Source organism: Anoplolepis gracilipes, chromosome 5, assembly GCF_047496725.1.
Source record: "Anoplolepis gracilipes chromosome 5, ASM4749672v1, whole genome shotgun sequence".
Taxonomy (NCBI): domain Eukaryota; kingdom Metazoa; phylum Arthropoda; class Insecta; order Hymenoptera; family Formicidae; genus Anoplolepis; species Anoplolepis gracilipes.
Window position 1 is genome coordinate 8,626,437 of NC_132974.1, and position 19,771 is coordinate 8,646,207.

General features: G+C 33.7%; 1 protein-coding gene across 2 annotated transcripts in view; it reads left to right on the plus strand.

Moving 5' to 3' along the window:
• The first annotated feature begins 371 nt into the window (after window positions 1-371).
• LOC140665634 (neurotrimin) overlaps window positions 372-19,771 on the plus strand; it is a 173,293-nt gene continuing 153,893 nt past the window's right edge. The window contains exon 1 of one of the 2 annotated variants that reach the window (XM_072891952.1): window positions 372-550. In XM_072891952.1, coding sequence (XP_072748053.1) covers window positions 478-550 — 73 coding nt within the window. In that variant the 5' untranslated portion in view covers window positions 372-477. The remainder of the gene's footprint in view (window positions 551-19,771) is intronic. The other variant, XM_072891957.1, reaches the window with a different exon arrangement.

Consider the following 19,771-nt stretch of genomic DNA (forward strand, 5'->3'; position numbering starts at 1 on the left):
CAATGTGAATACGCGCGACAGAAATGCAACTTTCTTGCATTATAAAGGGAGGTTGAAAGAGTAATGAATAAACGAATCGCATGTGTATATATTATGTATGTTAAGTATATATATCATATATAAGATTGCGCGATCGCACACAATACTTTTAAAGTTGACGTGATGACAATAGTACAAGAGAAACGATAAGAGAGATAACATTTCGTATGATACGTTCGAAGATGCATTCGAACACAAGTCTCTTGCGCAATGAGATAGAATGAGGATGTCCGGGAAATCACAATTGTCCCTTTGACTAGTAAAGACACGAAAGAGAGAGGCACGTGGGAGTCAGGACGCATGCGTGTCGTGTTGCTCCTGCTGGACTCCGAACGACAAGTCAGTCTGCATCTGAACTCCGGCTCGCGTAGGTTTTGTAATGTCAGTGCGTGTACGTGACGAAAATTAAACGACATAAATCTCGAAAAAGTAATAAATATGACAATAATCACTGCCATCCTTGTCTCATGGACTGCATGGATCTTCGTTACGTTGGCGCATTCATCTGAAGGTAAGTACGGAGATAGACTTGCGAAAATGTTTGCCGAAAGATAACAGAGATGATAGTTTTTAATCATAAACCTAAACAACCAATTAATCAATTTATCTTTATAAAAGTGTTTCGCGTGCCTAAATCTTCTGATGGTGGAAGCTGTTAATTATAATTTGGATCGAGAAGAAGAAGCTTGAACGTTCACGATAAATTATACATTAACAAATAAAATTATAAAAATTAAATCATTAAGCTTTACAATAAACAGAAAAAAATCAAGTCCACTCAGCAGAACGCGTAAAAGAACTGCGACATCCGAATGCAAGCTCTTCGTATACCATCCATTATGGTTATACTATAAATCTGACTTAACTCGACATGCCATTTTGCGAAACTTTCTTCATAAAGTCATACCACCATTTCACTATTTTTTAATGCTTTTTATTGCGTTGTTCTAGTTTCGTAATATTGCAGGAGATATTGGAGTGTATGCAGTTTTTCTCGTAGATATTGTTGGATATCTTTTTTGGACAATATGATTACACATTGTGACTACATATAGATAAAATGACTGCATATTATAAAATTGATACAAAGAATCGTTTTACATTTAAAATGCATTTAAAAGGCATAAATTGACATTAAATTAATTAAAAAATAGATATTACATTAAATTAAAAAAGTTTCACGTATACGGTTTTTTTAAACATTAATTATATATTATAACATAAGTGTATATAAATTAATAAAATATTTTAAAACAGTTATTAATAATGTGTACAATATAAATGTAGAAAGTGGAGTAAAAAAAAGTTGAATTTATTAATATTTATTAACAGTCGTATTATAAAGTTAACTAAAAATGTGATGTTCTCTCTCTTGTAAATTCCTCAGGGTATAAAAATGAAAACTTAAATAACGATAAAACTGCGTACATGATTAAATGAGAATTTGTGGAGTGCACATGGTGGCGTGACACAGAAGTATTATCTGCGAGAAAACGGAAAAAGCCTCAAATTTATGGAAGTGCTAATTGGTATTGTTAGCGGAACGGGCGGGAATAATAGCAATTGCTGAAAATGATACAGAAAGATACCAAAAATAGAAGAGAAAGAGAGAGCAGTTTGCTTAAACTGATGATTTATCGAATGAAGGATTGGATAGGCGCATGACTATTGCCCTGTTTCACATTTTTAAAAACGGGAACGAGAACACAATATGAATGAAAGGACCAAGTAAATCGTAAATAGTCTAGATCAATATTGTATATATACTTTGCACAGGTACCAGACGGTACGAAATGATAAATTTAAAGGTCACCTATCATTATAATTCTCTTATAATTGCATTGTTGAAAAATTAAAACGTGTGCGACTTTTTGTATTTAAATATCAAAAGATGTGTGACAAATATTTAAAAATATATTAGATATATTAATAAAATATTACAAATTGTATGTTTGTGTGTGCACGCATGTGCATAGTAATTGATCACTGTTTTTATTCATTTAAAAATTTAAAAAAATTTTTTATAGATGTTATAGAAAATGTATACTTATCGAATCATCAAATTGTGAGAAAATAATAATTATATTATAATATTATTACAATACAGGATATTATATATATTTTATAATATATACACACACACACACACACACACACACACACGCGCGTGTATAACTTGATTCAACAATAATCTAAATGTGTAGATACTGCGCCAATATAAATCACATTTTAAAGTTAATGTTTCTGTTATGAAATAAAAAAAGTGAATCGTGAAAGAGTTAAAACATTCTGCGATACATAATAGAGATTAATTGAACTAGAATAATCAGAAGTCATATAAAATTATTGGATATACTTGTCATACTTCAAGTTTGCAAAGAATGAGATACAAACAACATACTCGCGATTTAACGAAGTGATATAAGTTGCATGGGAAATAAAACTGTGTGTGTATGTGTGTGTGAATGTATATGTGTGTGTGTATAAATGTGTATGTGTGTGAGTAAATTAATTCTTTCTACTGATATATCAGTAGATTTAGAATTTCAATCCAACGTGTTACAATCATGATTCTATCTTATTACCAGATAATTGTTCTAGAAGAATAAAAATTAAAGTTTGAAGAGGTTAGTGTTTTTCATCGATTCTTAATATTGTCTTCGAATTCTCTTGAGAGAATCTTTTAAAGTCAGTGATTGACGTGATCAATAAACTGCTAGAATATAATGATAAATTACACGTCGATTGCAATCAACGATATTGCTATGCTTATATTAAAGTTAGCACGAATTATGTTATTGATTTACCCATAATAGTTTTTGACGGGAGTTTTTTCATCTTTTTAACTAAGAGAGAGAGAGAGAGAGAGAGAGAGAGAGAGAGAGAGAGAGAGAGAAGAATTCTTTTTGACCTCATCTGTAATATCTGTCAAATATTTTTTACACATATTATATGTATTTATGGTTTTTTATTGTAATTATATATATATTGTATATATATATATATATATATATATATATATATATATATATATATATATATATATATATAGCACACACACATATTGAGACTAGAGTAATATCACAATTTGAATACAGGAGCTATAATACTATTGTATAATATTATTTAAACGATGAGTGTATTATAAAATATACAATAGTTTACTTTAAAGCATTATTTACGTGATGGTTTTGCAATACCGTAATAAATGGAAGCAAAATTGAACATGAAATAAATCAAGAATTTAACATTTTGCAGTTTACATCATGAAGTGATTACGTGATATGCAATTATTTCCCGATAACTATGTCCGAACGGAAGGAAATATAAATGGCAGCGTGATATTTTACGTCATAATTTCCATTAGTATATTTATTAAAGTGCCGCATGTTTGTGTTTAAATAGACAAAAGAGTAAACTCACTATAAAATATTTATAAAATTATGATTTGTATTAGAATGCGCGTTATTGATTTTAAAAATTGCTTTTTAGTTTATACCATACAGCCGTCATTAATCGTCACTGCTGCATACGATTTCAACTTTTTTATCGAGATAGATATTATCGATTATATCTGTTTACTCGTACGTATATAATGGTTTGACGATTAGAATTGGAATGTTTTTGTATCAACAATCTTAAAACATGTTAGTCGATTTGGAGCTTATGCGCTTTTATTATCAAGCGTATTACACTTGTAATCAATCTTTTCTTTCTGCTACGTAAAGTGACATGAACGTACAATTATTCGAGGTTACATCGCAAAAAATAAAAATAATAAATGAGAAAAAATTATTATGTAAGTGATAAGAAACGGAAGAAAGAATTCCATTTTTATCAAAGTATATAAATGTGTAAAAAAAAAGAAAAGGGATTAGAAATTTTACATTTTGAAAACCTATCTCATTAAAGAGAATGCACTTAATATATATGTATCTTACATATATATTAAGTCTTTATGTATCTGTATACATAAAGATGTTTTATATTTGTTATAAAAGTATAATAATAAAATAATAGGTAACAAATAATATTAAAATAATGTTGACAATGATATGAAAATAATAGTTAATTTTCCATGCATGCGTATACTGAATTATAAAAGCGGTGGTTAACGTCTTCTCGTGGTTATCGCTTTATCATAACAAAACCAGGCAGAGATTAATGAAATATTCGCGTTATATTGTTAGGAAAGATTTACTTTCATGTAATGGGAAAACTTACGGGCCGCGTATTCGTGCGAGGTAATTTCTTATTTAGTGACCCCAATCTGCCTAAGGAATGCGGGAAATGTAAGGCAGCTGTGCATATCCAGTCAGCAGCAGCTTCAAACTTCATGTCACGGGCAGACCTGCTAATTATTCGCTAGCACGCGAATGAGAGAAATTCCTTTCTCTTTCTCGGCGGGCAGCGTGCGCACACGATGCAAGCACGCAATGGTATACAACATGGGCCAATTTCCATTATGCAACACGCCTCTGTTATGCAAATAGAGACGCGTGTCTGAGCGGACGATCTCTTATGCGATGTTCGGTGCTCGGGTGCTTCTAAACATCGTGGAAAATTTAGCTCAGCAAGTTGACGCGTATGTATCAGAACGCGCGATGCGGATAGTTTTTCCTCGTCAGGCTGTCTTCCTTGCATGTTTAATGAAATTATAATGGACAACGTGCTCATTTTCAATTAAAATTGAATTTTTACATGACGCGTGTGACATAGAACCGTACATACAAAGTCAACTTACATATTTGTGTTTTTATTTTTAAAATATGATGCAATTTACTTTCTTTGTGAGAACTTTAATCAAATTTTGATTAATCGATTGATTTAATTTGTGTAGAATTTGCCTGCGCAAAAGTTTTTAACTATGTAATTTGTATGTCATTCTTAATCTAATCTTTTTTTTAATGTGTAAATTAATAAAAAATTAATAATTTCTCTAAAATAATATTAATGTAGGCATTATTATAAGATAATCAATTAAGTTAATTTGATTAAAACTTAATTGAACAGAATAAAGAGATTTGTATATAATAGATATTGTACATCACAATCTTCATATAAAAACTAACAAAAATTTATTTGACTAATTAATCTAACTTGATTATAACCTCATTTAATGTATATTATATTTTAATTTAAAATATACATATAAACGTTAAGGAGGGGAAGGGCTAAAATCTAATGAATTTTCATAAATCATCAGAATAACGGAAAATCAGTTCGTAAATCCATTCCCCCTCATTATGCCACAAACATGCTTATAAAAGATAATACGCGTATTACATTATTAAATAGAGGTACTATTCAATATATCATTATACATTGTACTTGAACCATTTATTTAGACTTATTATAAACAGAACATAGGTAATATTACGGTGTGTGTGTATGTGCTTGCAATTTATATATAATAAATATATAATAAATATAAACAAATAGATTATCATAATTATTAAAATATAATTAAATGTTTACATATAATTAAATTTTATTAGATATATGGTCTTTACAAATTCTTATATTTATATGGCCTATATATTGTACATTTAGTATTATTTTAAAATAACTTGCGATGAGTATTTCAAAAGTTTAAAGTTGCGTATAGTAATAGATTTCAAGATTGAAGAAAAGATCACGATTATATACATGTAATCGAAAATTTTGGATCCTCTTAAGGAAATAAAATCTTGTTGCAAAAGATTTACTTGACTAAACTAATACTTGGCTAAAAAAGTTTTTTTACACCTGTATATATGTGTATATATATATATATATATATATATATATATATATATATATATGTGTGTGCTGTAACTATTGATATAGAAATATCTTTTTTTGATTACTTCAATTATAATTATGTTACATTTAAGTAGCTATATAATTTATTTGTTTATTGTAATTATTGTACATATAAATTTATAGCTATTTATGACTACTTGCCAGTTATGGAAATATCAGAATGCATGCTTAAAACATATTATTGATGGAATTAAAGAAGAAATAAATATTATAAAGAGTTTTAATATACATTTCTTCTGTATGAATTTGTTTTGTGGTAAAATCAACAGGCGATTAGAAAATTAATTTAAAAAACTTTTGTGCTGAATATATTCGAGTAAGATAGTGCATTGGAGCAAATTATTATCAATGTATACACCTCGTCGGGAACTCTATGGAATCGAACGGTCGTTAAAGTTAAATTGGCTCGCTAATTAATTTCCACGTGGTTACCCGTCCAATGACCAATCGCTTCTTGGTCCTTGTATACTGTAGAATGTACCTTATTTCTTTTTTATTATTGAACGTTATTTTTAGAATATAATCGAGATATTATTTAATGTTTGTCATCGATGAAAACTGTTTATCTTTTGCTACTCGTTTATTTTTTGCAGCTCATTTTAGTCTGTTATCTACGTGTTAAATATCCTCGTTCGTTGCACCGTAGTGTATAGGCAAGCACAAAACAAGCTAAACCAGCAAAATGTAGGAAAACACACTTTTGCATAGTATCTTTTATCTACACTCGTGCAAAAGTACCATCCATCGTAAATTTTGAAACTACATAGCATATAATATATAAGTGATAAATATATAGTTTAATAAATTATTGCAGCATGTATTGTTAAAATATTAATATAAATATGAGAATATACCGACAACTTTTTTTGTATCATCTGCATAAGTTTACACATACATATATATTTTATATACATTATATATTATATTATAATCAATACATATAAGTCATAGTACTCTTCTTAATTAACAGATTTATGCCTAATATATTTTGAGAATCTATTTATTATATATTGCAAATTACATCGTCAACGTTATCAATATCTTACCATAACAAATTATTTATTAAGGATGTTTTATTCTGACAATTAAGATTAACTAATTGCTTATGAAAAGCATTAGTTTGATAAACAATTTTTCATGGAATTATCTTTCATTCAAAGGAATAGGACGTAAAGCTTCTAGGATTCGATCATATCAATGTCCTATAAAGGCTTTTAATCGCGAAATACTTTTGAGGAGTTTGAGAGGTTGGCACGACGGCTGTTTCCCCGATAAGTCTGAATTTTCATGAATTCTCCGAGGTCAGTTCTCAGGACGAATCGCGCGAACTTTGCCAGGCTGAAGCGACAAGGATGATTGCGCGCGGGAAGGAGGACAATTCGAGAAACCTATCTGGCTACCATCAGCTACCGCAAAGCGTAAAACGTCAGCTGCAAGCGCTGTTTTGCGCACGTTCAGATTGCCGACACGGCCGCAACCACCATGACACCGATTCTGTCTCTGCAGTTCTAGTGCGTTTTCATGCATCGATACTTGTACCACTTTCAATGGTTTGCGCAAAAATTACTTTCGTGCATGTTAAAAAAAAAAAATGATAAAATTAATCAATCTTTATTCATTAGTTTAATAATTTTTTTCAAGATTCCTTTAAAGTTACATTTAAAAAAATAACATGTAGAAGAGTTAAATTATTTTAATAAATAAAAAATATACGATATATTGCTTTTTAAAAATTTAGTAGTTTGTATAAAAGCATTAAGTAATCACAATTATTGTAAATGTGTTATAATTTTATATATTATATTGGGAATATACAACTTTTACTTTTATGTAAAAATTGATTTTTGTATTAAAATATAAATTGATTTTTATTGATTTAAATAAAAATTATAACTAATTTAACTAATTTATTTTTTATCTGATCAGGATTCTCATTCTGCGTAGTAATATTCGGTAATCTTTTTATTTATTTTAGCAGAACCCTCTGTCTCTTTTTTTCCATAGATTCATACAGTTACGCATAGAACAACTCAACACGCATACATATGAGCATACGACTGGTATAGAAGGGCAAACCTTCGGTAACCCCGGAAACGGAAGCTCTTTGGTAGGTTGCTTCTGAACCATTGTTCTTAGCACGAAAGGGAACGCGCAAACATTGTACGCGGTGAATCGAGCTTTTCTCGCAATACGAATTTCAGGCATAGCTAGCGGAAACGAAATGTAAGACTTTAACGTTAACGAGCAAGCACTGTTACACCGTCTGTCTGCAATATTACGTTATTACGATATACACATTTCCTTCTAACCTTTTATGATTAGGAATGCAATATTCATTTGAATATAATATTCATAGAATCAGCTCAAAATTAGAACAGCCAAACATCTGCAATTTTATGAAGAGTTGCTTTATTGTTATAAATTATTCAAAGATAATTTGTTCTTATTATACATTGTTGTTATTAATTAATTTTCTTATTTTTATAGTAATGTGAGTTGGGCTATTCTGAGTTTATAACTTTTGATTCACTATTTATTACAAGATTTCTATTATTGTTTTTCATAAATTAAATTATTGTGTAACATAATTTTTATTTTTTTTATAATTCTTTATATTTTACTTAATACTTCTTTCTCAAATTTTTAGTCTAATTTTCTTATTTGAAAACATACTAAAAAAGTATGTTTACTTTTTATTTTTTATCAAACTTGTCCATTGATACAACTAGAATATACTTTAGTGTGTTCTGCAATGTGATTGTAAAGTATTGATATAATGACGTTCACTTTTCCAAGTTTCCAAGCTTAGTACGAGTTGGTCATCGTTCGAAGTTTACGAAGGTTGTCAGATCTTCGTGGAGACACGGTTATTAACTTGTCATTTGAGTTTTTACTTCTCTTTAATCAACTATTACGACATAATTCTGTCTTATTTCTGTACAATCTTTAATCTTTAACGATGTAAAATTAAAAAACCATGTCAATGCGGCGTTTATTCAGATACCCAGTGGATGATTAGATTTGGAGAACGAAGGTTTACACGTATCAACACTGATTGTGTAACATTGTGTTTACATAGCGATGTAATAAGGAAAACCTTTATTTGTCGAATGAACGGAGAGATGGGAATGTCGTTCCGATAAGTAACAGCGAGATCGCGAAATTTAAGCTATTACACGAGTTTCTTGGAAGAAAATCCATCTTCTCGAGAGTAGATTTTTTTACTTTTTGCAGCAGAATACCACGCAACCGAGTATAACGATTACCGTTTTATTGGACGTTCGTTGCAACTTGTATACTATAAAATACAATTATAAGAATCTTTATTTAGTAATTTTCTTTTTTATCATTTAACATTAAAATTATTTCGAAATGCAAATAAAACAAGTTATGTCTTATCAAATTTGTTATATAATGCTATCATGCATATAATTAAAAAATCTTTACATAATTTTTTCTCCTTACAACAAGAAATATTTTCCTACATATATTACAAATTATTGTTACGTAAATTTTTGAAAAAATGTGAAAAGCTTAGATTGCATGTATTGTATAAGTTATGTTTATATAAAATAAAACATAAATTAATAATATCTTATAGAGAACTTTCTTTTTGCAAAAAGATTGCGGTGTTAAATAAGTTATCAAATTTTACATCATGAATGATAATAAAAAGATTGCGACGTATATTATGCGAACCTTGTTCTTCACTGAAAACAAAGAATTATCACGTAATAAACTTTCTAGTTTTTTTCTTGGCTATGAGATATCGATCTTATCATCATTGCTGTACAAATGCTGCGTAATGACATATGATCACGGTGTAATGTGTGCGACTGGTATTTCATGATGACAAGCATTCAAAGTTTCCCTCGTGACACGTGACATAGCTATGCGAACGTCATGCGCGTATTCATTATGATGGAAGGATGGGACGAGAGGAAATTATGCCTCGTGTCTCCTTACGTTCCAATACCTCAACGCGAGTACTAGTACATACCTTGATGACATACAGAAGACGAATAACTATTACCGTGGTGTTCGAATTAGCTACCTACAATCAGTACACTTACACTCTGCAAGCGTTTCATCATCTCGTGTGTATTTTGCATTAAATCGCATACTGTTTGACGCACGCTCAATCTCACACTTCACAACCCGTCGCCCTTCACATTTAGAGATACGTCAATCCGTTTGCCTCTGCTGACCAGCCCCTTTCTTCCTCCTTCTCCCTTCTCCATTTGATTGTTCTTCTCTTCCGGTCTCGATCTCCTGTTAACCTCCCCCTGCCGTTACTCTTTCTCTATCGCCGTACGAGACGTTAATCACTTGGTAAGGAGATCGATCAGCGATTAATGAGAAACGTCGACGATGCGAAGGTAGAAATTTACACAGTTTCGTTGCAGCGAGTAGTGGTATCGTGATCGATTCGGTATCCTTGGCACCTCTTCGTGAGCGTGAAGTAGTAACGGAGAGTTGGATGGAAGTTGTGGATGCAGGGAATTAGAAGTATTAGAAAGAAGCTCCGTGGCTGCTGTAATCCATGTTAACCTTTCGAGGCCTGGAGCAAACTTCTCAATAAAGCATACGAGAGACTGCTATTGTGGCAGGAATGCCAAGAAGTATTGTACCCAGTACGGGTCGGCACATCGCCTCGAAGTTTCACGGTCTGTCGGTATTTGTGGGTAGAAACTGTTTGACATCTCGCGGTGAACTTTTCCCGCTTTCATACCCGCTTCGGGCACGCCCGAAGTTTACCGTGGCAATTCTAATGTCACGATATTATTTAATGGAGCCTTGTCGAACCGGGCACAAATAGAACGTTTAACGGAGATCGAATCTGACCGCGCGATGCAGAGCGCGTGAAAAGCATTGTTGCGCAAATTAAAGACCGGTCCGGCGCTGAATAAGCTTGATTTGCGAGGAGCAACGGATACTGAATCAACTAAAATGAGCGAACTGTTTAGTAACAGCAAACAGAGGTATATTATGGGCCCATGTTTATCGGTTCATTATTAGATATTAGGAAACATTAGTGGAAAGACAAATCGTTGCCGTTAATTAACATGGTTGTGTTATTAAGTATGTTTACGATATGTACGTGCTACGCACAAGAAACTTTACTATGGAAACTTGCATTGTTGCGTACACAGTTGTCGACTAATTATTAGCATGTAATTGGCTGCTGTATCGTTTTAGGTAATGCCAGTCCGTCCCTTCTCTGTTATTTCAAATTACAATACTTTATTATAATAATTGTGTATTTAAGCTACATTGCTACTAGAATGCGAAACAATGAAGAAGTAATAATTAACTTTATTTATATTTATATATTTATTATATATATCAAATATATATACTCATATCATAGGTTTCTTAATTAATTAATAACATTTTTATCCTAAAAAACTAACTAATATAAGAGGCTCTATCGAAATTAACAACTGAGGTAAAAAAAGGCAAATAAGAGCCAAGCTCTGTTGTTAGTGAGCATGTAATCGTTTACTAAATTTCAAATTTTTATCCTCAATTTTAATACACAGTATACTAACGCTTTTAGTACTTAATTACTTTTAAATCATTTAAAATCTCTTCTTTAAAATCAGTAATTTAAAATTAAACGAATGAATAGAGAGAATAGAAGAATTTAGATTTCACACGATTTTAGATTAAAGACCGCACAACGATTATAGGGAGAAACTTTCTGGAGATATCCTTCTCTCTTCAAGCTGAAAGATTCTCCGAATGACTTTCTTACTAACGACCGATTTGAAACGATTGCTTCACCGTCCACTTCTACGACTATGAATGGACTACCTAAAGAAGAAGACAAAAGCTACCATTTTCTTGAATTTGCTGAGTGACATTTGAGAATGCTGAGTGAAGATTAGTCAATCGTATTTTTTATATTTCTTTATTTTTATATCTTTGTAAATATTTTATCAAAAGCCATGTATTGTATAACGTTTAAATTCAATTAATGGTAAAAATTTACCTAGTTAAATTCCCGTTATAGGGACTTAATCTTAAATTTATTAAAAATAACTTTTAAATTATCTTGAAAAAAATAAGTTTTTATGTACCTTTAATATAAATAACTAATTATTTTGTGTATGTATGTGTGTATATGAAAGAGAAGAAAAATGTATAATTAATATTATAAACATTATTTTCGACAGTTATATTATTCCGTTATAACTGCTATCATAGGAAAGAATACATTAAAATAATACCTAATAAAAGAATACATTAATCATAAATGTGAAAAATAAGATCTGCGACCGGTACTATTTCGCGCGAGGTATACAATAGCGACCATTTTCCCAATGCTCTCGATCTAGCGGTATTTGGTATTGATCTCGCTATGCAAATATCGGACGATACGCGAACGATAGGAAAACTTCTTGACTTTGCCTCATCCCTGTGGAAAATATTGTTCCTACCGCTGAAAATACTCGGATCCATTGCGTAGCTTGCGTATTCCTCGTTGGACGTCGATTTCCCGTTAAGTTACTTTTGAAAAGATAGATTATTGGCTACAGAGGCAAATATCAACTCCTGGATATCGGAATATTCTTGGCAAATGCGCATACGTACTACCTGTTATTCTTGTGTCTCCGGACTTTTCTCCTTTACTTGTGAACAAGCACTTCTTTAGTGTGCAATAAAACCATTTGCGATTTGTAATGTTTATTTATTAGATTATTCAATAAATGTAATATTTATTTTTTTTTTTGTAATCGTTTTTAAAATTATTATACGAATAAATCAATTGAATGTGTAATTTTCGATCTTTATTAGCTTTCCTCTTTATTCATTAAAGCTTAACATGTGTCAATTTTTGTAGTTCAACATTTGCAAAGCTTAATTAAGTAGAAAGATATTAATGTACTAATTCATCGAATAAAAACTGATATATTTTATATACATAATATATGTATAAATTTATATATCAAATATTAAATATAAATCTCTACATTTTTGTGATGTAATGTGGCAAAATGTATATCATTTACAAGATTATCTCGTATATCCGTTTGCGAACAGTTATCTTGCATTGTTTTAATCTCCAATACGTTATGGTTTATTTTTTTTTGTAAACTCATAAATCGCGTATCTGGGGCAAAAAAAGGGAACGAGACAAGTCGGATCGCGTTAAAGACGCAGCCGATGTATCATAAAGAGAAACAAGAAAAAGTAAAAAAAAGGAGCAAGAAGAGAAGGCGCAGATAGAACAACGCATAGTAGGGCTCGGATTGCCATGTTGGCTGTTGTTCAAATGGTCTATCTGACAATAAAAAGCGGTGCACGTCTTTGCCGAGAAATCCCCTGTTTCCGCGAGATTCAAACGTGGAGAACTCCGAATGGCGTGGGCGAACAAGCAGTAAAGGAAGAGAGAGAGAGAGAGAGAGAGAGAGAGAGGGAAGGAATAAGCGGAAAGCTCGACGACCCGCACCCATCGTCAAAGCTTTCCGCTCTCTCGCTCACTGTATCTTCTCTTCATCCTCCTGAGTTGCATGTCTGTCCTCTTCCTTTCTCTTCCTTTCACTGACTTTCTCATGCCAACGATCCTCTTCGTTCATTCTCCCCTCCCCCTCTCTCTCTCTCTCTCTCTCTCTCTCTCTCTCTCTCTGTCGGCTCCAAACGGCCTGTCCCACGAGTGGTCGAAGAAAGAAATGTGTTTGTGTTTGGACTTTCGCCAGATAATCTGCGGCAATAAATTTCTGTGTGTATAGTGCCATGTGATTGGTTTTATCTCTCGTGCCGGAGTATATCTAACCCTTTACCTCTCAACTCGTGGCGAAAAAAACAATAGATAACCGGAAGGAAGCACGATATGGAGCATGCTAGATCATGGTTGTTGTGTTGCCGTGCTCGAGAAGAATGGATAGGTGGTCACCTACCCGAGAAATCAACCCCTAATTCGTTTACCGCGTGAGAATCTACCGTGGACCGGTTTCCCCTTACCGTCCGTGCCAGCGGATGTATGCCTTGAATTGTAAGAGGGATCGTCTTATGCCCCTAGGTGTTGGAAGCAGTTTCAAGTTAAGACCGTCTCGTACGTTTTATATACCGGCGTTTATCCCGCTTCATCCGAGCCGCCAAAGGAGCTTTCCTTGCTCTTATAACTTTTGAACATCAGCATTCACCAGTGTCGTCATACGTGAATAGCTGAAATATCGAGAAGCGTATCAGCTGCTGCGGTTGTTTATGCTATATCTCGGGTATTTTATAAAGTTTGTGACAAACTTTGCGGCTTTAAGTATAGTCTTTCTAACCGACTTTCTTACGTTAAAGTATAATTATAATATGGAATTGTTCATATAATATATATATATTAATTCAATTTAAAAATAATGCAAGAATAATATTGTTATACATTTGTAATTTTATAACACACACACAAACATTTAGTTAGTTTAAAAAGTATTTAAATTATTGTATTTCTGCGAATTTAAATATTTGTTACGTTTATTTGATTCTGAAAGAGCTTGTTAAAATGCGGGCCGACGCAATCATTATAATTTTTCTTTCCTATGACTATCACCTACATTTTCCTCGAAAATGTGTTACATACTTCCAGAAGGCGATATGTCTTACGTTACGTATGCAACATGCGATTTAGCTATTCTGCAGAAACCAGGGCTCACCTCTAGAATTCCTTTACACTGCAACCACCACACTGAGGTAACATCGAAAAACGGCCTGTTGCATATGACTGTGAAACATATCTGCTGGTATAAGAAGTGTGTTATATTTGAAGATAGCATTTCTAGAAAAATTGAAATTGCTATTTTCTAATATAATAAAGTGAAACAAATTTATATCGTGTCTTATACAGAAATTTGTTTTTTCATATATCACTTAATTTAATAATTTTAGATAATTAAAAGTTTTGTTATTTATTTTTTGTTAAATATGTATATATATAATTTATATATAATATGTATATGTATATAATTTATGTTAATTTGTAAGTTAAATTCGTTACATTTCTATATTTTTAGCTTAAACAATTTGTTTTTTGAAATCGTAAGCTTTTTCGAGAAATATTTATTACAATATTTGGCGAATATTTTTTATTACATTCTTACATTTATTACTTTCTTCTCAATCCGACTATCCCATTTAATTAAAGAATTCAAATCTGTCGACTTTCAGTCTTTCTCTGTATCTTTTTATACAATCATAGTGAGTGATCTCTGATGCTCGTTACAAAGGAAACCTTCGATTGTTCTCATGCTTCCGAGCAGTTGCAATTACATCGTATTACAAACGTAGTGTCGCGACTTTTCAAACAGCTATCCTGTATTCGTCACGGATGCAATGCGTTCTTGTACAGCTTCGACAAGTATATCGCCGTATTACAGACGTACCTACCTATCGCCTCTGAAGCACTGAAGGTCTTTCAGGTCGGATTGAAGACGTGCACGAAGCTCACGCTTCGCTGGATAAGACGACACGATATCGATCGGGCAACGAGACAACCGGAACTGCTACAATGATTCGTAGATACAGACTTAGTTTGGGTTCTTCCGTGCACACATAGTCCGAGAAAGTCGCGTTATTTACGATGTACATAAGATTGTAGCAATCGTACAGGATGGCTCGTATGAATTATCCGCATAACCACGTCAAACCAGTGCGCTTATCATGGACGTCGCTTCGTCCGCTATATCTGGAACCGAATTGAGGTAAAATGGAGAAGATTTACCCTAAACACTACTAGTCAAGACCCAGCGGATGCAGGAAGCTTAACTTGAACGGTTGGGGAGACTAACACATTTTTATATCGCGGTAAAAAATTTTTTTTCTCACACTTTACGTGAACCTCTTCTAATATTGTTAGCGCGAACGGCACTTTTAATAAATTCGTAGCTTAAGTAACTTATACGATAAAGCTATACGATAAACATAATATCGGTATGGTAAATAATATTAAATTCATAACGATAAAGCCATGTTAATAACTATGAGGGTAGGTAACGTTTGGTTTAACGTTTTGTTATAACCACCAAACACACAAAGTGTATATTGCATTTAGGTATTGTAGAACGTATTGCAGTTATTGCAAGCATATTGTGCTATATATTCGCAACCCCTGTTACAAACAATCCGTAACCATTTCTGGAACTCGATGTAAAAGCGCTTAATTGAATTTCGGTGAGGAAGATCGACAAAAGCGTTTGACGTAAACGCTGTCTTTTAGAACACGAATACACGCGGATATATCTTCATGCTTGCCTTTATCTTTATCAAAAGAATCTCCCTTTATATTTGTAGAAATTTATATCTTCCTATGGTAAAACAAAAATTCTCGTTCCTTTGGTTGCTCTTTAAAGTTTTTCCTTAGCACAGGTTTTGATGCACATTTCTATGCCGAAACGTTCGATAAACTGATAATAAAAGACACGTATAAAAAAAAAACCGGTAAAACGACACATATTTTAGCATTCTTGGAGATAGAGGAAAAGAGAGAAAGGCGAAGGAAAGACGAGAGAGGATAAGAATTCGATCTATCGATGGTGCTACGTCGTTTCAAGCAAAATGTATTCAAAGTGCCCAAGCAGAGAACTTCCCCAATCCTTTTCGTCCGTTGTACATAGCGTCCTGCAGGAACTGGCGGATGTTGGTACAGCCGGAAACGCCTGTGCACGGTCGTCGAACGAAGTCGTACGATGAAGTCAAGGAAAATTGATGCTCCAAACCGTCGTCAGGATACGAAGGAGAATGGTTTTCGTGGTGTCTCCAGATCTCACATCTCTCCGTTTTTTACCTACGTCACTTCCTCCAGACACGTTAAGGTCATGATCTCTCTTTTAACTATAATATTATTTTGAAATTGTGGAAATTCCATCGTGAGATTATTAAAGTACAATATTGCATCGTATATATTGTGTGTCACAAAGTCACATACCTTCTTATAATTACATGAATTCTTGATATTTATTGAATCTGTTTTCTCTGAGAAAAAAAATTTAATTCCTTTATTTGTGATTTTTCTTTTTTTTTTGCAATTTTTCGATTTTTAATATTTTATAATTTGCTGAAACCAAGTCTAAATTTGAAATTTTATGTTTAAATTTTTTAAAAATTAATTAAATAAAAAAATATTCAGAAGCTTAATTATCTAAAAAGTACAATTCTAAAGTTAAAGTTACAATTTCTAAAAGTTAAAGAATTAATAAATGATACTCAATTTGTGATATTCTTTTCAACCTGACTTTTAATATGACAGGTGACAGGTGAAGTGTTTAACGCACAATTTAGAGTAGTCCATACACTCTAAAGAGAGGAGAAGTCGTACAGACAGTTCGAGTCGTTGGCCACCATCCAGTCTCGATACTGGCTTAACGTTTCCCGTCTTGTAGCCAACGGCCAACGCAACGAATGTCATTGACTTCTACGAGAAAGCAATGCTTAGTAGGACGACGTTAATGCATCGACGTTGCTCTTAAGCTGTCCCGCTTCCACATTTTCCACCGCTAGTTTCGTGCAATCGACATCTTCTTTACTGCGCGATCTTGTAATATTTTATTCCGGCGCGACTAGTTCAGTACATCCACATTTTCGTAGAAGAATTATCGATAAAAGCGGAACGGAGGAATTTGTCTCGGGAACATACGCTGCCACTACCGCTCGCTGTGTTCCGACATTGGGCACACGTTAAATTACATCCTTTCGTTTCTTCCGCTTCTTTGTCCCACATGCGTATCGCTTCCATTAGGTCACCGTTCGATCCCGGCCGACTACTAAAATTTAACGCTCGCCCTTATAATAGTAATTCTTATTGGCTCGCCCATACTCTAACACATTAGTTATCGGTTACACTCCCTTATTTTCTCATCCTGTTAATCTACTTAAAGCTTGCGCGTCCTCTTTTTCAAAATTATATACGACGTCCTCTTTTCGCCCTATCCCGAGGATATCCCATCCACTCACCTACCGACGGGATTTACGCTCGATCTACAACGCTCTCTCGCCCTTGTCGAGGACCGTTAAAGTCTGAGTGCACTGTAGATGACCGTCTTGCGGGACTAATTTCCGCGATCATGGGAGAAGAACGTGCGGCGGATACGGAAGAAATGGTTTGATCGACCTCTTAATTTGTAGCAACATTGTGTTTTATTATTCTGCGAGGATTATAAATCACGAATTTCGGAAACGATACTCGAAGCAACTTGGTAAACAGTGTCTAGTCGACTGCGTCGCCTGGAAAAATATTCGACATCTAAAAATAGGCGTGGGTTTCGCGTTTTACGTCTTCGCTCCTCTCCATTATTATTTTATCGTTCGACAGGCAGTATCGACATACACGTACCACGTACCACGTACGTGAGAGAAACCCTTTCACGTTGCCGGACTCTTTCTGTCTTTCTCTCTTTTTCTTTCAGTACCTTTATTCGATTTAACCCCCGCCATTGATTCTGCCTATCCCGACGACAACCGCCGCGCCGGTTCCTGCAGCAATAATGGCCAAGGACAAATCATTTCACTCCGCCGCCATTATCGTCGATGCTACTGTCGACATTGCCGATATCGTCGTCTCATGGCGAGGACTTTCGGTCGTCGGCAAAGAGGCTTTACCCTCTGATTGAACAAGCACCAAATCGATCTGACTCCGGGAATTTCCCAAGCAGCGGCAGACTTCAATTTCAAGCGTATATTCACTTGTTGCCGGATTACTACCCCCCATCCCTGTCGTTCCAAGAGTAATACGTCATCGCGAATTTTGGAGCTCCTTTCGCGGGACCATTCGTCTTATTGTCGTACTATCATCATTGCGACATTAATCTCTCGCATATTTCCGCGATCCCTGCGACGTGCTTTCGCATTGGCCAATATTAGCGTTGTCGGGGATGCTATAATTTTGTTACCGATAATAAATCTAAATGCCCGATGCCATACGTCGATTGCGATGAAAGCCTGGATTTACACGGGCAATAAAATCTCGCTTATCGAACGGATAAACGTCATATTGCACCGAAGGACCGAAGGACCGAAGGACCGAAGGAGTATAGGATCGCGAGCGGAGGGGCGGTGTAAGGAACGTGCGCCAGGAGAAATGACGTATTGCGGTGCGAGGTCGATCAAATTACGTATATACTAGTGAGAGTAAAGTATAGTTTTGTGAGATCCAACGGAAAAAATTACGTTGTATAGAGATAGAAAATTCGTTATAGTATATAAAAGGCAAAAGTTTCGTTACATAGTTCATAAAGTTAAACAACTCTGATTCTTAATAAAAAAAATTATCAAATTACATTAGAGAGATAAACTTCTTGAAGATCCAAGCAAACTCTGTGACATACGTTCTTAAAGATCTCGGTTAAGTTTAAATTTACTTTTGCCGCGATTATAGGTTTGCATCAAATTTCTGACGTCCATCTCGTGTCAATAACGTGACAATATCGAAAGTAATATAAATTCGTTTTTCCGACGAGCAATATTGCTGCACGTCCGAGTGTCGCATTGTGGACGATGCGGTAAACTTCGCTTTAACGGCTTTATATGAGTTTAAGCTTTAATTGGTTCAAGCGATACCAAAGCAATTACGGGCGTGCTTTTATGGCACTATGGAATTTACAATTGAATTGAAAATTGTTCGTTGAACCTAAGTTTCTTTCTGTGATTGCAATCATGTTTTATATATATTTCTGGAGAACAAGGTAGATTGTAGACCGCAGATAAACTTCTATTTCAAGCGCAAAAAGTAAAAGCTCGCGCGATAAATATGAACAGTATTGCGTCGTGTATACGGAATGGTGGTTAAAAGTTAATGCAGCCTGATCGTGGCATGAAAATTGCATGTGTTTGGGTCAGTAATAACATGACGCAACATGGATATTTCAGCTGGAATTCCATAGACGAAATTGAACGTAGATCAGTTTGTAATGAATTGGATTATCGCAATCATTTGCTCAAA